We start from the raw sequence: 17,654 nt of genomic DNA on the forward strand, positions 1-17,654 counted from the left end.
TCTTCCAAAAAAAAAAAAAAGAAGTATACGAACCTCAATAAAACCAGAATTCAGAAGCAAAACAATGAGTACTTTTAACAGTTCACTGAAATCATCAACCTTCCATCCAACAAAAAAGACCAACTACTTGAGAAGAACTAAAGTTCAAAAACTATTAATAATTTGATTATGAGGCAGACTATATGTGAGGAAAAGGACTTACAGTCTTTCCAGACCCTGTCTGAGCACAAGCCATCAAATCTCGTCCTGCTAATATAATAGGAATACTGTATTTTTGCACAGGAGTAAGCTTAGTATAACCAGCTTTAGCAATGTTTTTATTCAGTGTCTGACAGAGATTAGCTTCCTCAAAAGTCTAAAAGAAAGGGGAAAAGGTATGATTAAATTCCATATATCATATGCAGAACATTCCATAAACATATTTCATTTGAGTAGTCTCAAGCTTGTTAACTCCACTTTATATACTAAAGTTACTTTACCAATATGCCCCCACTCAAAAATACTGTCTACAGCCTGTATATTATTACTTGATGGAATTAAAGAGTATTCTCTATAGACACTAGTTCTCAGGACATTTTTTTCTGGCCCCTTAAAACCTATAAAATATAAATATCTTGATCAATAATAATGGCTCATTAACAACAGGGGATTACAGGCACCCCTCTACTACTTAGAATATCATTCTCCTAAGACAGATTTCTCATATACTTAAGCAGCAGAAATCTTCAATCCCTAGGAAAAATATCCTTTTTAGTAAGTTTAAATGAAGTTCTCATCCTAGTTTGGGATTGTGGGGGTGAAATTTAATACTCTTTCAACATAGCCATTAATTCTACAAGTAGTATAAAGTAGACAAGGTTCTCAATTTCTGACCTAAAACATTATATGCTAAAAATGAAACTTTTGTATTTTGCAGAAATGTACCATATATGTTACAAACAAAGTATGTTATATAGTCAATACAGAAATAATTATTATACTAACCAGAATTGCTGGTGGTGCATCATGTCCAGATACTTCTACAAGAATAGTATCATATTTGTCAAAGTTTATGCCTGTCTGATAATGTGCAAAGATGGAGTCCTCATCCTCAGGTGGAGGAGGTGGTATATAGGTCACCTTTGGTCCTTAGAATTCAAATAAAAGATAGAGCTTACATTACAAGGACCAAAAGAAAAGTGAGAGGGAAAACAAAAACTGAAAATCAAATTTTAAATACTGAAGAACTTCCCACTGTTTACCATTAAAATTCACTTCAAATTTAAAAAAATGTAACTCTTCTCCTACTTTTCATTTTTATTAAAATGCAACAGACGTTCATGCGGCTCACATAAAAATTGTTATACCTTGAGTATCACCACTTTCTCCTCCTTCAGCTTCTGACTTCCAAGAATCTTAAAGGCAATCAAACCCAAAAAAGAGATAAATTTTTTTTTAGTTTAGAGGTGAAAGAGCTTTCACTGTAAAAATCAAAAACCTTATCTAAAGTAAAACTTACTTTTTCCAGAGCCTGTTACTACTTCTTCATTTAAACCTTTGTAACCACCTAATAAAAGAAATTCATACCGATAATTAGTCAAGACACAAGGTTATGCACATCTTTATTTTCACTGCTTGTCTTCAAAGAGAACAAGTTCTAAAAATGGACAGACATCTTTAAAGTCCTTCATACAAATTAGACAATTAAGATAAATAGAATCCTTAACAACTTTAGGTTTAATATTAAAAATGCTCATTTTATGTAGATGATACTGATTTATGTTACCACTTTTTGTTTAAGCTACTCAGTCCCTTTCCTAGTTCCTATATTTCTGAGCAAAGGAATGTATTTTCTTCTTTTTTTTTTTAGGAATATAGTTTCTAAAATGAACTAAAAGTCCATCTGTATGGGGGAATCCCCACTACTATTCCCAGGTTGTATGACTAAGCAGGACTCAGAATATAGTCATACTCACAGCTAGGATTTATTACAGTGAAGGGAAAAGGTGCATTGGGCAAAGTCCAAAGATAACCGGAGAAGAGCTTCCCAGAGTCCTCTCCCACTGGTGTCACAAAGAATACACTTAATTACCTAGCAACAAGTTGTGAAAACATGTTGGAAATGTTGACTACCAGAGAAGTTCTTTAGGGACTCAGTACTCATGGTTTTTATTAGAGGCTGAAAATGCAGCCACCACTTTCTGCCTGGCACATACCAATATTCCAGACTCCAGAAAAAAAAGCTGGTATTAAAACTACATTGTTGTAAAAATACTCCAGGCACACTAAGCCATTCTTAAACTAGTTAGGGTGGTGAGAACCCTCCTCAAATCCAATTTCCCAGATGCCAGGAAAAAAACAACTTTGTAAGAAGGACATTCAAAGAAGAGAAGTCAGGCCTGTCATATTAACTATTTCCCATACACTACCTTCATGGTTTTAAATAACTAGTCCTCTATCGTGCCACTTTCCAGTATTATCACAAAAAAGAATAAGGACTGCATTAGATTTGAAAATCTAACTAGATACATTATCACATGTAAACTCTCTTTCTTGTCCTGAACATCCACAGATCTTTAAATCCTTTACCCAACAAGATTTGAGCATTTGTAGATATGGTTTAACTAACCATTAATAACTTCTTTATGAAGAATCTAAGAATCAAGGTGGGAAACAGAGGTAGTTCAAGGGAGTCATCTCTTTGAATGATCTCAGACTACTAATGATCACTTTGGATTTTTCAGAGATATCAAATAAATTTTATTATTTTCCTAGTCCAGAAAGCATTTTAACTTTTATATTACAACATTTAAATATAACTCTGAAAAAAATTTTCATAGTACAAAATCATGTATACTGAACTTTATGCCTTATACCAAATCAAATTAACTATCTCATAAGAAAAAACATATTGTTTTAATATAAGAACACATACATACAAACATATTTCAATCTTCAACATCTGCACAGGATCCTATTTTAGGGCGATATGATTTATTAAACCATTATTTATTGATGAATTTTGGTTGCTTTTCAGTTTTTATTTATTATAAATGAAGCTTCAGTGAACACCCTTGTGTATACATTGAGCAAATACATCTATGGTATATAATCCCCATAATGGAACTGTTACACAGAGGAGTATTAAGTAATACTCCAAAACAGGATGAGCATATGTCTGCTCCTCAATATGTGTTAAAGCACTAACAGTCACCAAACCTTTAACATCAAAAATGAAATTAGGATTACTATAACGTTAACTATTTATAGGTAAACCAAGTAAGAACTCACCTCGTCCACTTCCACTGCCACTTCTGCTTTGGGAAGTGTCACCATTTCCTGTAATGCATTTTTTTTTTTTTTTTACAGATTATTTGGAGAAAACATAGTTCACCTTTTTTTTAAACACAGCTCTCTTCTTTGAACACATAAACCAAATAGCTATTTCTATTCAAATATTGAGTGTTACAGATTCCTGGTCCCTTCATCCATCCATCTCTTAATTCTACATTTAATTTAAATCTTTTCCTTATTTGAACATTTTGTTTAAAGACTTTTCCTTTCTTTAAGAGAGTTTTAGATTTACAGAAAAATTGAAGGAACAGAAATTTCCCATATACCGCCTCCTGCCCCACATTTGAACAGCCTCCCTGTTATCAATACCCCCCACCAGTGTAGTACACTTCTTACAACTGATGAACCTAAGCTGATATGGCATAATCGAAGTTTACATGAGGGCTCTCTCTTGGTGTTGTACATTCTATGTGTTTGAACAAATATAAAATGACATGTATCCACCATTAATGTATCACACAAAGTCTTTTCACTGTCCTAAAAAAAAAAAAAAATGCTCCATGCTATTCATCCCTCCTCCCCCAACCACAGGCAACCACTGATCTTTTTACCCTTTTCCAGAGTTGTTTCTTTTCCAGAATGTCATACAGTTGGAAATTACACAGTGTGTAGCCTATTCAGATTGGCTTCTTTCATTTAGTAATATGCATTTGGGGTTCCTCATCTTTTCATAGATGGATAGCTCATTTCTTTTTGTTCTTCAACAATATTTTATTGTCTGGCTGTACCAGTTTATCCACATTTGCACATTTTTAGCAACAATTGGGCTTTTTAAAAAATTTTCTCTTCAAATCTCCTAACTCAGGTTCCCTTTGAAACCACTAAAACTTCATTTTGCTTCCTCCAATTAAAGGTATAATTTACACATCAAATTAACTGGTAGATAAGAGAGAAAAATTAATTCACAGCATACAAATTTTCTAAGGAAGGCAAAGCTGTGCATGTATTTTTGTCTGCAGATCTACAAAGCAGACAAAATCATGAGCTAACCTACTATACTCGAATGTGCCTATTAGGTTACTAACTGTAGAGCTAAAAGCATATATGAATTGTTAACATTCAATAAGAAATTCTATTTCTGGGGCACCTGGATGGCTTAGTTGGTTAAGTGTCTGCCTTCTTCTTAGATCATGATCCTAGGGTTCTGGGATCCAGCCCCACAACAGGCTCAATAGGGAGTCTGCTTCTCCCTGTGCCCCCCCCCCCACCCCAGCTCATGCTCACACTGTCTCTCTTGCTCTCTGACCTAAATAAATCTTTGGAAGGAAAGAGGGAAGGAAGGGAGGGAGGGAAAGAAAGAGAAACGGAGGGGGGAAAGAGGAAAAGAAAGAGAGAGAAAGGAAGGAAGGAATTAAATTAATTCTAGGGGCGTCTGGGTGGCTCAGTGGGTTAAAGCCTCTGCCTTCAGCTCAGGTCATGATCCCAGGGTTCTGGGATTGAGCCCCACATTGGGCTCTCTGCTCAGCAGGGAGCCTGTTTCCCTTCCTCTCTCTCTGTCTATTTGTGATCTCTGTCAAATAAATAAATAAAGTCTTAAAAAAAAAAGAAATTAATTTTATTTCTCACCTGCGCCACTTAATGCTGGTCTTCTAGAACCAAAAAGGCCACCAGTGCGCTGTGTTCCCTCATCTTGTTCATATTCACTATCTATATTTATACATAATAAAATGAGATTCTGTTACTTTGAAGAAGTTTTAAAACCATATAGTATAGAGAAGAAAATAAAGTCACAGTGCCAGAAATTAAAGATGTGAGGCAAAATAGTTTAAATTTTAAAGGAATCACAATGAGCTTTTTTCAAAGTACCATACAAAAGATTTCTCCACAAATTATTTCCTTCAATTATAATTACTTCCTCAAAGTTTTTATTTTATTAAAATTCTTTCATTAAAGCAGTTAGGGCCAATGCTATGTTAAAATATCATATAAGCAAAAGTTAAATAACCTCCAAAAACTAAACTGTTACTGCTCTAGAAACTTCACATCGCATGATCTCATTAATTATTCTCCAGAATAGGACACCCCCTTGCTCCCACTATTGCCAGATCAAACCTTCTAAGTCCTGAACAACAACCCCTAGACCCCTACATTTTTTAAAAAGTGACAATTCACTGATCTCCTACACATCTATTAAATCATTATTACAAATTTAATTTTAACTTCCAAAACCACTAATCTATCCTCCTCCATTAAGAGGCAAATGCAATCCAACAGTGACTTCTGAAGTCAATACCCCTAGCTCCAAGAAATGATGGCTGGAGTAATTTAAAGTAGAAAGCCACATTAGTGAAAGAAGGTATATTGGGTGGGGATGGGGTGGGAAGGTAGAACCTTAGAGAAGGCCACCTCTTTCTAAGGCTGGCTGTCATTATCAAGTCCCTAAAACACTTAGAAATAGTAAATAAGATTAAAGAGCTGAGTCACACGAATTTCTAGAAAGATCATATATTCTAACTAATAAGTATGCAATTAGATATGTGTCTCAAAAATAATGTTATATACAATGTAGATGATTATGTACCAGTCACTCTGCTAAGCTACTCTCATACAATCCTCTCAACAACCTTATATGTTATATATGAAGGAAATGATGAAAAATAAAACCTAACAGATAAAGCACACCATTTGCAATTCACTACTAACTTGGACTTCCTAGACCAAATCCTCCACGGCAACCTCGGAAACTACCTCTTCCACCTCTTCTGGATGACCCTGAAGCTTCTGAATCATTTCCATCTTGATAGCCTATAATATTAAAACATACACACAAGAACAATACAAAACAACAGCAAAAAAATCTTGGAGAAATGGTGGCCAAATTTAATTTAAGCCTTGCATAATTCAATGACTTTAAATATTTTAAGGCATTAACAGTTAGTAAAAGGAAATGCCATATTTGACCTATAAATGTTCAACTTTACTAAAATAAACAAACACAGCTATAATTTTTAAAAAAACAAAACAAAACACTGCTTGCTTTGAGAATCAAAACTCTTCAGGTGCTGGCTGGCTTAGCTGGTAGAATACATGACTCTTGGTTTCAGGGTCGTGAGCTCAAGACCAAGTTGGCAGCACAGTTTATTTAAAACAAACAAACAAACAAACAAAAAACTAAAAATGACTAAAAGAAAAAAGGGTCACTTGTAAAACAATGAAAGTTGCCACAACTGCATCAATGGCAAGATTTCTACAATGCAGAGAAGGATTAGATAAATCTAGGGTTATATTTGTTCCTTACAGAAAACAGTAGAACATCTTACTCAAAGCACAGACATACAGGCATATATAAAGTCTGATTTCCTGCTATAAATAACGTGTTAATTCAACTGAATACCAAAAATCGGTATTAACAGTACTAGTAAAATTTGACCCCCCTAGAGCAGAATGAGATCAGTTCAAAACCAAAATGTCAACTGGGCAGAAAATAAAGAAAGTGATATTTACTTTATGAACTTGCCACTATTTACTACCAAAGAAACTGACAATAAAGGTAAAAATTCTCCGTATGTTTCTTGACATTGAATATATGTGTTTTCAAAACCTATTTATAAAATAGGACAGACTTAATTCAAGGTAAATTCAGAGTTATACATCTACTACCTAAAACTTACAGATCCTCAATCTGGCAATAATCTACCAATAATTACACTTATATTTCAATTACAAATTATTTATTTGTGCCCCTTTATCTTGGAATAAGCCTTGTTGGGGTTTCTCTCTTTTCAAGAAACGGTTTATCTTTTTGATATGTTTCTTTTTAAGGTATGTTACTTTGATGTATGCACATGAATAAATAAAATATATAAAACATACATACAAGTTTAAAATACAATAAAATGAAAACATATGGACCCCACAATACCCAACTTAAAACTAGGAATGTTCCCAAAACCTCTGGAGCCCCAGCCCCTAGACAGTCTTTTGCCATGTAAATTCCACCCCCACCTTTCCCAACTAATATCCTGAATTGGTTTTCATTTCCTTGCTCTTATTTTAATTTTACCAACTATGTACATAACTTTCTGCAATGTATTTAGTTTTGTCCTTGAGCTTTATGTAATAATCATATAGAATATATTCTTTGTCTTGCTTCTTTAATCCACCTTTGTTTCTGTTGATGTGTGAAAATGTACTTCACTTTTACTGATGAATAACATTCCATTGTATGTTTCATTTATGTCTATTATCTAACTCCCTTCTACTGAGTTTTTAATTAAGTTGAACATTGAGCTCACTAATTTCTTTTCTACTCTATACATTTAAGACTGTAAACTTTCCTCAAAAAATTGGCTGCTTTAGCTGTATCCCTTAAGTTTTCATGTTTTTATTGTCCATTCAATTCTAAATACTTTATTATTGCCATATAAATTTTAATTAATAAATTGATAAATTCACAGTTCCCAAATCACAAGGGTTAGGCTTTTCATTACTGATTTCTACTTTCATGAAACTTTAACAAGAGGACAGAGTTTGTAATAAATTCTATGGTATATTTTGGGACTTCCTTTTGGCTTTAATAGATGGTAAAATTGTATTTTTTATATGCTGTAAAAGAATGTGTAATTTATAATATGGGCCATATTATTCCCAACAAATTTCAAATCAAGCTTAGTAATTGGTATTCAAAACTTCTATAGTTACCATATTCTTAATCATTTCTGGTCTGCTCATTTTTTTTTTAAGATTTTATTTATTTATTTAACAGAGAGAGATCACAAGTAGGAAGGGGGAGGGGGGTGGGGAGAAGCAGGCTCCCTGCTGAGCTGAGAGCCCAATGCGGGGCTCCATCCCAAGACTCTGAGATCATGACCTGAGCCAAAGGCAGAGGCCTAACCCACTGAGCCACCCAGGCTCCCCTGGTTTGTTCATTCTATCAGTTCTAAGGAGAAATGCGGGGGGGCACCTAAGTGGCTTAGTGGTTAAGCTCCTGCTTTCAGCTCAGGTCAGGACCTCAGGGTCCTGAGATAGATAGTACCCCATGTGGGGCTCCCTGCTCAGCATGGAGCCTGCTTCTCTCTCGCCCTCTGCCCCACCCCCTGCTCATGCTCTGTCTCCAATAAAATCTTGAAAAAAAAATCTTATGATTAATGGTTTAACTAGAACTTGCAAATTTTTCCATATAATTATATCTACTCCTGTTTTATATAGTTAAGAATATTGTTAGATTTTCAAACCATGTTCCAAACTGTAATATCTTCTCAGTGAACATGACTTTTATCATTAATTATTTTTTTATTCGTAATATATCTGCTTTAGGGTCTGTTTTGTCTCTTAAACTTCTACTGGGGTTAGTATTGGACTGATATTTTTTCTCTTTGTTTTCAACTACACATTGACACAACTTTACTGTCAATATATATTATGATTACTAATGTATCAATTCCTGCTTCTGTCATCCTATTTTGTGTTTTACCTTCCCTGAATTTTTTTCAATGTTTTTTTGTTTTCCTTTCTGTCCTTCTATTGATTTCATAAACACTGCATTTTTTGCTTTTAATGATATTCTTCAATTTCAGCATGAATATTTAAGAAATATTTATCTTCAACCTTGTCTCCTTCCTCAAAGTCTCAGCCTTCTATCCTATTGGATTTCCTCCATTGGTTAAGTTATACATTATATCTTTTTTCTTATTGTGCTTCGATTTTACCATTTTTAAGAAATTCTGAAATTAGGTTCAATCTGTTCTCTTTCCCACTGAGCTGACAAAGAACTTAAGTCTTTTCATTTGCTAGTATTTTAGTTCTTTCTTATTTCTAAAACCCCTAAATTAATGACATTATTACTATCTTCTAAAATACTTATTTAGGTTTACCAATATGTTTACCAATTTTAAAATGTGTATTTATTTAGTTATGCTCATCATTGCTTCCTACATCTTTCTTGTTGCATACAGTTTCCTTCTTCTTAATATACATAATTCAGTAGTTCTTTCCTCAGTGGCCTGACAGTACTCAACACCATCTTTATCTGAATGGTGTTACTTCTCTATGACACCTAAATTATCCTATAGTAGTTTTGATTCAGAACTATTCTCCATCAGGATTCTACATTCTATTCTATTATGTTCTTTACCTCTATTGAAAAATAAAAAAGTTCTGCAGTCAATCTTTTGTTCTTTTATAGATTTTCCTCTTTTAGCTCTAAATATTTTTATCTTCATAATTCTGCAATGTCAATACACATATAAGACTGAATTTTTTTAATCTGCTCAAGATTCTTGTGCTCTCTTAACTCTGGAAAAGTTTTTCAACTATTCTCTGAATAGTTTTCTTTTCCCTCCCTCTCCTCCTCCCATTTTCTCTGTTCTCGACTCAAGAGATATTAGACATATGTTAGAATAACAGAGCTTCTAATTCTATCTTCCATGACTGTCAAACTGTTTCATGTTTTCCATTCCCAAATTTAGAGAATTTCCTCAGATCTATCTTTGGATTCACTAATTCCACTCATCTTTGTTTAATCTGTTTAATCGATTCATTATGCTTTTAATCACTACTGCTTTCTGTAAATTCAATTTGGTTCCTTTTCAAAACTAAATTCTCTAGTGAGCAAATGACTACAAAATGACTCAGTACCTCTGGTATCTACAGCTTAATAATTCCATACACAGGAGAAACACAAACATTTAAATGAACATGCTCTTTTTTTCCCATAGCTCATGCCAATTTCTAGTTATATGAGGAGCATAATAACTGGAGGTAAAAAGATCATGGAAGTTATACAGAAATAAAAGTCTGAATGATTTTCTTCTTAGAAGGTAGGGACAGAAACTCTATATACTCCTACATATCCTACATGGTGTTAAAAATAACTTGTTTTTAAATAAATAGGTTAAAAGGTTAAGTAAAACACTATGAAAGTTAAAATGAATGAACTAGAACTGTACTTCCAATATATAAATCTTAAAAACATGGGGAAAAAAAAGTCACAAAAAAGGGGAGGGAGAGGGGTGTGCCTGGCTGGTTGAGTCAGTAGAGTATGCAACTCTTCACCTCAGAGTTTTAAGTCTCAGCCCCCCAATGGGTGTAGAGATTACTTAAAAATAAAATCTTTTTTTAAAAAATCACAAAAAGATAGGTATAACAAACTTTTATAAAAGTATGAATAAGAAGTATACACTATACAACAATGTTTTAAAAAGTTACCTCTGGGGGAAAAGGATATATAAAAGGAAAGATAGGTCCTCTAACAACTACGTAATTTTTTTTCTATATTTGAAGTATACATGAAAAAATGTTTCTGTTAAATTCAGGTAGTGGTATACAAGTATTTGTAATAGAATATTCTATACTTTTCTGAGTTCTTGAAATATTTCAGAATTTACCACTTTAAATGTCACTTTTCATAAAATAACATTAATATATTTTTAAAGGTGACATTAGTGCTTCCATGAATTCTGCATTTCATAAGGGACAGCTGACAATCTCTTGCAGCCTTTTAAAGATGTCTGCTAACGATCTTCAGAAAGGAGTAAGTTTATAAATCACTTAAACTTTGTGTAAAAGAAACATGAACATCTTTTCTTCATTTAAAAAAGTACTTACCATAAATTTAGCGAGGTCACTCAACCTTCAATATATAAAATTCAATTGTATTTCTATATACTAGCAAACAAAATGAAAATTTTTAAATGATATGGATCACTGACATCAGCGAAAATGGCAAAGCAAGAAACTCCAAATTCTGCTACTCCAAAAAAATGCACAAAAATTGTCAGAATTAACATTTTCTAAAATGAAAATTAATCAAACTTGTAACCCAGAGAATTTTTTTTTAACCCAGAGAACAGTGAACTCTGTGGCATATTTCAACTTACTTCAGTCCCATCTCCTGGCAATTCCACTTCTAGGCATACATTCAAAAGATGCAAGGACTCAAACAGATAAATACATATGAATGTTCATAGAAGCATTATTCACAATAACCAAAGTAAGTAAAAACCCAAATGTTCATCAATAGATGAATGGATAAAATGTGGTATTATACATACAATGGATTCAGCCATAAAAGAAATGTACTTTGTTCAGACATACGCTACAACATGAATGAACACTGAAACCATTATGGTAAGTGAATTAAGGCAGACACAAAAGGGTCAATGTTGTATGATTCCATTAGACTGAAATATCTAGAATAGAGGCAAATTCAAAGAGAATATAGAATAGAGTTTACCAGGAACTCAGGGGGACAAGATAAGGAGACATACTATATAATGGATATAGATTTCTGCTTTCAATTTTGGAAATGGAAAGTGGTGACAATTGCATAATACAGTAAATGTACTTAATGTCACTTAATTTTACAGTTAAATGTAATTAAAATGACAAATTTTATGTCATAGTTATTTTGTCACAAAAAAAGAGCAGAAAATTTCTCAAATTTGATGAAAATATAAATTCACACATTCAAGAATCTTAACCAACTAAATTTAAAGAGATTTACACCTCTACCCTATCAATAATAAAACAAGAACAAATGGTGCTAGGACTAGATACTCACATGCAAAAGAATTATATTGGGGCCCTCCTTCACCCCATATATAAAAATGAACTCAGAATGGATCAAAAAGCAGAATAAAATTATTAGAAGGAAACAGGTGAACATCTGCATGGCTTTTAATAGGCAAAAATTTCTAGATATGACACCAAAAGCACAACCAAGAAATTAAAAAACAGATAAACCAGACAGCAACAAAATTTTTAAAATTCTGTGCTTCAGAGGACTCCAGCAAGAAAATAAAAAGGTAATACAAAGAAAAGATAATATATCTGCAAATTGTCTATCCAATAGCACATGTACCAAGACATGAAGAATTCTTTAAACAATAAAAAGACACTGCAGTTTTTTAAATAAGCCAATGATTTATATAGTTCTTTCTCCAAAAAAGATACACAAATAGCCAACACACATAGGAAAAGCTGTTCAACATAACAGCCATCAGGAAACCCAAAACAACAATGAGATACCATTTTACACCCTCAAGGATCACAACCACCAAGAAGACACACAATAACAAAGATTGGTAAAGATACAGAGAAACCAGGACACTCATGCATTGCTGGAAGGAAGATAAATTGGTGCAGTTGCTGTGGAAAACAATTTGGCAGTTTTACTCATAGGTATATGCACCAGAAAAACTAAAACATATGTTCACATAAACCTTATACGCAAAGGTTGATAGCAGTATGTATCATACTAATAAGTCATAATATCCCAAAAGTAGAAACAACCCAATAATCAATCAACTGATGAAAAACAGAATGTGATATAGTTACACAGTGAAATATTACTCAGCCATTACAAATAATTAAGTACCATCACATGCTACAACATGGTCAAACTGCAAGATCATCCTAAGTGAAAGAACACACAAAAGACCACATATTACATAATTCCATTTATATGAAGTGTCCAGAATCAGCAAATCCATAGCTACAGAAAGTCGATTAATGGTTGCCAAAGGATGGAGATAAGAAAGAAATGGGTTTTGGCAGGGAAGAGACAAAGAAAATATTCAGGAATTAAATAGTGATGATGGGCATACAATATAGTGAATATATTTAAAACTACTCAAGTACACACTCAAAAATGGTGAAATCTATGTTGTATGGAGCATTAGATAAATAAAAAACATATGCAAGGGTGCCTGGGTGGCTCAGTTGTTAAGTGTCTGCCTTCAGCTCAGGTCATGATCCCAGGGTCCTGGGATCAAGCCCCACATTGGGCTCTCTCTGCTCAGTGGGAAGCCTGCTTCTCCCAATCCCTCTTCCTGCATCTCTGCCTATTTGTGATCTCTCTGTCAAATAAGTAAATAAAATCTTTTAAAAAATGCATAACAAAATATCAAATACAAAAAACCCCAAAGTATCAAATACTAATGTAAATAAAGACATGTAATGACTCTCCAGTGAAAACTGCAAAACATAGCTAGGAAAAACTAAAGACCTACTTAAACAGGGATATTCATGGACTGAAAGGCTCAATATTGTAAAAATGGTCATTCTCCTCAAAATAAATGGAATCCCCAAAATATGCCATTAGGTTTTTTCCAAGAAATTGATCAATTCTAAAAATCACATGCAAATGCAAAGAACTAAGAACAACTGAGGTAATACTTGGAAGACTTACACTACCAGATATTAGGATCTATTATGAAATTGCAGTAATTAGGCTATATAGCAAAGGTGCAAAAATATAGAAACTGACCAATGGAAAGGAACCATGTCCTGGGACAGTTCCATACACACTGTTACCTGTTTAGGACAAAGAAGGCCTGGTAGGACAGGAAAAGTCTTTCAGTAATTGATAAGGGATCAACTGGATACCCTTATGGGGAAAAAAATGTACCATGATCCCTATCTTACATCATATCCAAAAAAAAAAAAAAAAAGCCCAGATGAATTACACTATGAAAGTGAACACTAAAAAGATAAAATTTTAAAGGAAAAATTTAAGAGTTTATCTTCATGACTTTAAAGTAAGCAAAGAGACTCCCAATATAAATGTTATCCAGGAGTTACTTTTACCATTTTTGCAAATTTTCTATAAGTTTTAAATCATTCACCAATGAAAAGGTAAAAATAGATGCCCAGTAGAAAAGATGGCAAAAGAATGGAATCAGCACTGTACAAAAGATGATGTAAAAATATCCAGTAAACTTATGAAGCACTGGACATGTCATTAGTCCATCAAGGAAAGGCATATTAAAACCACAATAAGATAGACCACCACACACTCAGCAGAATGTTTAAACTCAAAGAAAAAGAAAATACCAGATGTTGGTGAGGATGTAGGAGTTATATCTTAGTATATCTATCTTGAAAACATTTCACAAGAGCTATTAAAGCAAAAAATATACAAAATCTATGAGGCATCAATTCTACTTCAGAATATATATCGATAGCACCAAAGAATGTCCACAGCAGCAGCTTCAAAATAGCCTAAAGCTGGAAGACATCCAAAGAACATCATTAGCATAAGAGTAGAACCAAAGAGTCTATACAAGCAAAGGTAATAATCTACAACTGCAACCAACATTATGAATGCATCTCACAAACACATTAAGCAGAAGATGGACACAAAAGAGTATATTGCATGATTCCATTTCTATCAAGTACAAAAAGAAAACCTATGCTGCTAAAAGTCAGATTAGAAGTTAACCATGGGATGGGAGGGTTGTCAGCAAAAGAAAATGAGCATAAAAGGGACTTCTAGAGGTGCCAATAATTTCTATTTCTTGATCTGGATGCTTGTGAACACAGTAAACCCAGGTGTGTTCAGTTAGTAAAAAATCACTGAGCTATACAGGTACAACATACGCACATGTCTGGTGCTATATCAAGTTACATTTCAATATAAACTTAGATATGCTTATATTTATGCACGCATGTCTGTTATTGACCACCATGTGCAAATTTCCTATCTTCAAATGTATACAACTAAAGAGAATAGCAATCAGGGATATGCAAAAATGACTCCCTGCTAGTCACCCTGTATTAGTAAATAAGCAAGGATCAAGCACATAGAGCTGCAAACTGGCTTTTGACTGCCTCACTTAAGTATGAATTAGATTAATTTAAAGAAAATACTGAGGAAGATATTCACTGTTCTGCAGAAAACAACCAAAAATTTAAAACTAAGAGCAATGTTTTAAAACATTAGTGCTAAAAATTGCTTATTAAGCAGGGGTAGCAATTCTAGAGGATGAGTCTAGCTTTTTCTTATAGCTAAATTTCTTCCCCATTACACGTCCCCCTGCAATTATCGTTAAAAAAACCAAAAACTTCAATTTATGAGACAAATAGCAAAACCTCCTTCACCACCAAATTCCTCCCCACCTCACAGCCTTAACATTGCTATAGTGAAGTCCCCACAAGTCCTAGTTGCACTAGGAAGGGCCTGGCATTCAATGGGCTAACTTTCTAATGGGTAAAAGAAAATGATGTTCCCAAGTCACAGTAAAAACACTGATGTATCTGATTATCATATAGTTCCTAAGAATAAACTCTTATAAGCAGATTTGCCCATTGTTAACAATTTTATAAGTTCACTATGTTTTTTGTGGGTTTTACTGTTGCTATTTTAACATGTCTACCCATAGGTTATCAAGAATTAAGTATGGTAATGTTTATACCACCTTACCTCAACTTTATTAGAGGCAGGATTAGCACAGTATGGTTAGAGCACTGCCAGACCTGAACAAAAAGTAATCTACAATTTCTTCACTCTCCCACATATCCAATATTCTATTCAGAGACAAAGACATCCCAGTTCATAGATATTGTGACTGACCAGAACTCACAGTCCTTATTCTATACTTCATAGCACATTCTGGAGATTTTCAGGGGAAAAAAAATCCAGTGACATTAGAAAGCGTAAGTACAAATCATTCCAAAATGTGCTCCTTACCGCCTCTCTTGGAAAACCCTCTGCTCCGTGTTTGATTGTCTTCACAGTCATTATTAGATTCTTGAATAAAAATTTAACATGTGAATAGCATCTAAATAATTAACTTTAAAGTTGTAATATCTAAAGAATAGCACTATCGCAGGTAAAGTAGTGAGAAAAATGAGTATTTTTAAGTTAAAATATGGACATTTTAAATCTTCAAATAATTTTAGCAACAGAAATAAAAAGACATTATTCACTCAAATCCCTATACAAATCATTTAATATGCCTAAATGTTCAATGTTAAGTGTATAATTGAGAATTCACTATTTCTCAAGTGCTACATACAGGCCAAAAATTAAGAATTTCATCAATATTGGTATGAATAAAAATGGTCTCAGAAATATCTAAACTATTAAAATAGTCAAGTAGAAATAAATGTAGGCCATCAGCCACTAGAAATACATGACTATTCTTTTTATAATACTGTCAATATTTCTGTAATTTGCCTTTCTTACTGTATCTCAAACATTAGTGGGTTTTTTAAACATATGTAAATTTTTCCCCAATCATCCTAATGAAACAATTGGGGGATATCTTGGCTTTTCTGTTTTTGAGGATGTTATCAAGTAACATCATCAGTTTCTCAACAGTGGAATGCGAATCTCTACACAGAAGGCTGCCTAAGAATTAGCTGGAAGGTTTGTTAAAAATAAATTCCTAGAAAAAAATTACATCAACCAATCAATCAATCAATCCATACCTAGAATCCACCCCCAGAGATGTTTATCTTGAAAGTATAGAGTGAGAGCAACAAATGAATAATTTTTCAAAATTTAAAAACGTTACTAATATGACTTGAAGTAGTAACTTCAAGCTTTCTAGAAGATTCCAACAAAGCCACATTTGGGAAATACAGAAATGATTTCAAGAGACCTTTGTACATGTCATTAAATGTTTAAAATTTAAGAACTTTAAGTCATAGTAATGACATCAAGTGACTAGACTGTTTAAAAGCTATGAGTTAAGTTCCTGTGCAAAAGTACTAATCTATTTAGCAACTAACCAGAGCTCTTATTGCAGGCTCCTACTTGAAATGAAGTCAATAACTACCAAATATTCCTAAAGATTCATTTACTATCAAGACAACTTTCTGGGAAGCAGGATTTAATACTACAAGTGAGCTTAATAAGAAGGAAAGAATTTTGAAAAGCAAGTTGGCCAGCCCTGGAATAATGAAGACAACTAACATTTATTGCCTTATGGAAGAAAAAGCTGTAAATTAATTTGAGACCTGACAAGGACAAAGAGGTCTCCCATTAACTTTGTCCAGTTATTCCCCTTAAACAAACCTATATTTTGACCACACTGGGAATTAAAATAGCCTAATGATATTGGGAGAAGTTGGGTGATAAGTACAGCTACATTTGGAGAGGGACAATGGAAACCCTCTGTACTATTTTTCTATTTTTTAACTTGTAATGAGTCTTATACTATTTCAAAATATAGTTATTGAAAAAAAACCTGCAGAGTTAGGAAATAAAGCCAAGCACCAACAAAAAAGAGATATTATCCAAAGATTAGCTACAACCATATTATATTATTACATAAAAATTAATTACAGAAAGTATGTAAAATATATATAACATGCACAAAGTATAAATATTTAAAAACATAAACATAATATGATACATTAATTGAATATGTTAAACATATAGTAATAAGTATATTAGATATCTAATATATATTCATATAAATGTATTACATGAAATTATTAATAATGAATAGTGATAACACATATAGAATTCAGTATGGTCTAGCACTGTTCTAAAGGAGTAATATGTACTGACTTTTTAAATTTTCACAAAAACCTTGGGAAGAGGGCATTATCCTCTTTTATAAATAGAAAAAATGAAATACAGATGTTAAATA

General features: G+C 33.1%; 1 protein-coding gene across 2 annotated transcripts in view; it reads right to left on the reverse strand.

The window, feature by feature from the left end:
- The window catches only part of DDX4 (DEAD-box helicase 4), a 71,481-nt gene that overhangs the window by 15,904 nt on the left and 37,923 nt on the right, over positions 1-17,654 (reverse strand). For both annotated transcript variants that reach the window (XM_032844059.1, XM_032844052.1), the window contains 8 exons: positions 15,743-15,802; positions 5,977-6,078; positions 4,900-4,980; positions 3,271-3,318; positions 1,499-1,546; positions 1,347-1,394; positions 985-1,127; positions 203-355 (listed from right to left, as the gene is read on the reverse strand). In XM_032844059.1, coding sequence (XP_032699950.1) covers positions 203-355; positions 985-1,127; positions 1,347-1,394; positions 1,499-1,546; positions 3,271-3,318; positions 4,900-4,980; positions 5,977-6,078; positions 15,743-15,802 — 683 coding nt within the window. The remainder of the gene's footprint in view (positions 1-202; positions 356-984; positions 1,128-1,346; positions 1,395-1,498; positions 1,547-3,270; positions 3,319-4,899; positions 4,981-5,976; positions 6,079-15,742; positions 15,803-17,654) is intronic.

This window comes from Lontra canadensis, unplaced genomic scaffold, assembly GCF_010015895.1.
Source record: "Lontra canadensis isolate GAN:19392208 unplaced genomic scaffold, GSC_riverotter_1.0 scaffold4, whole genome shotgun sequence".
Taxonomy (NCBI): Eukaryota; Metazoa; Chordata; class Mammalia; order Carnivora; family Mustelidae; genus Lontra; species Lontra canadensis.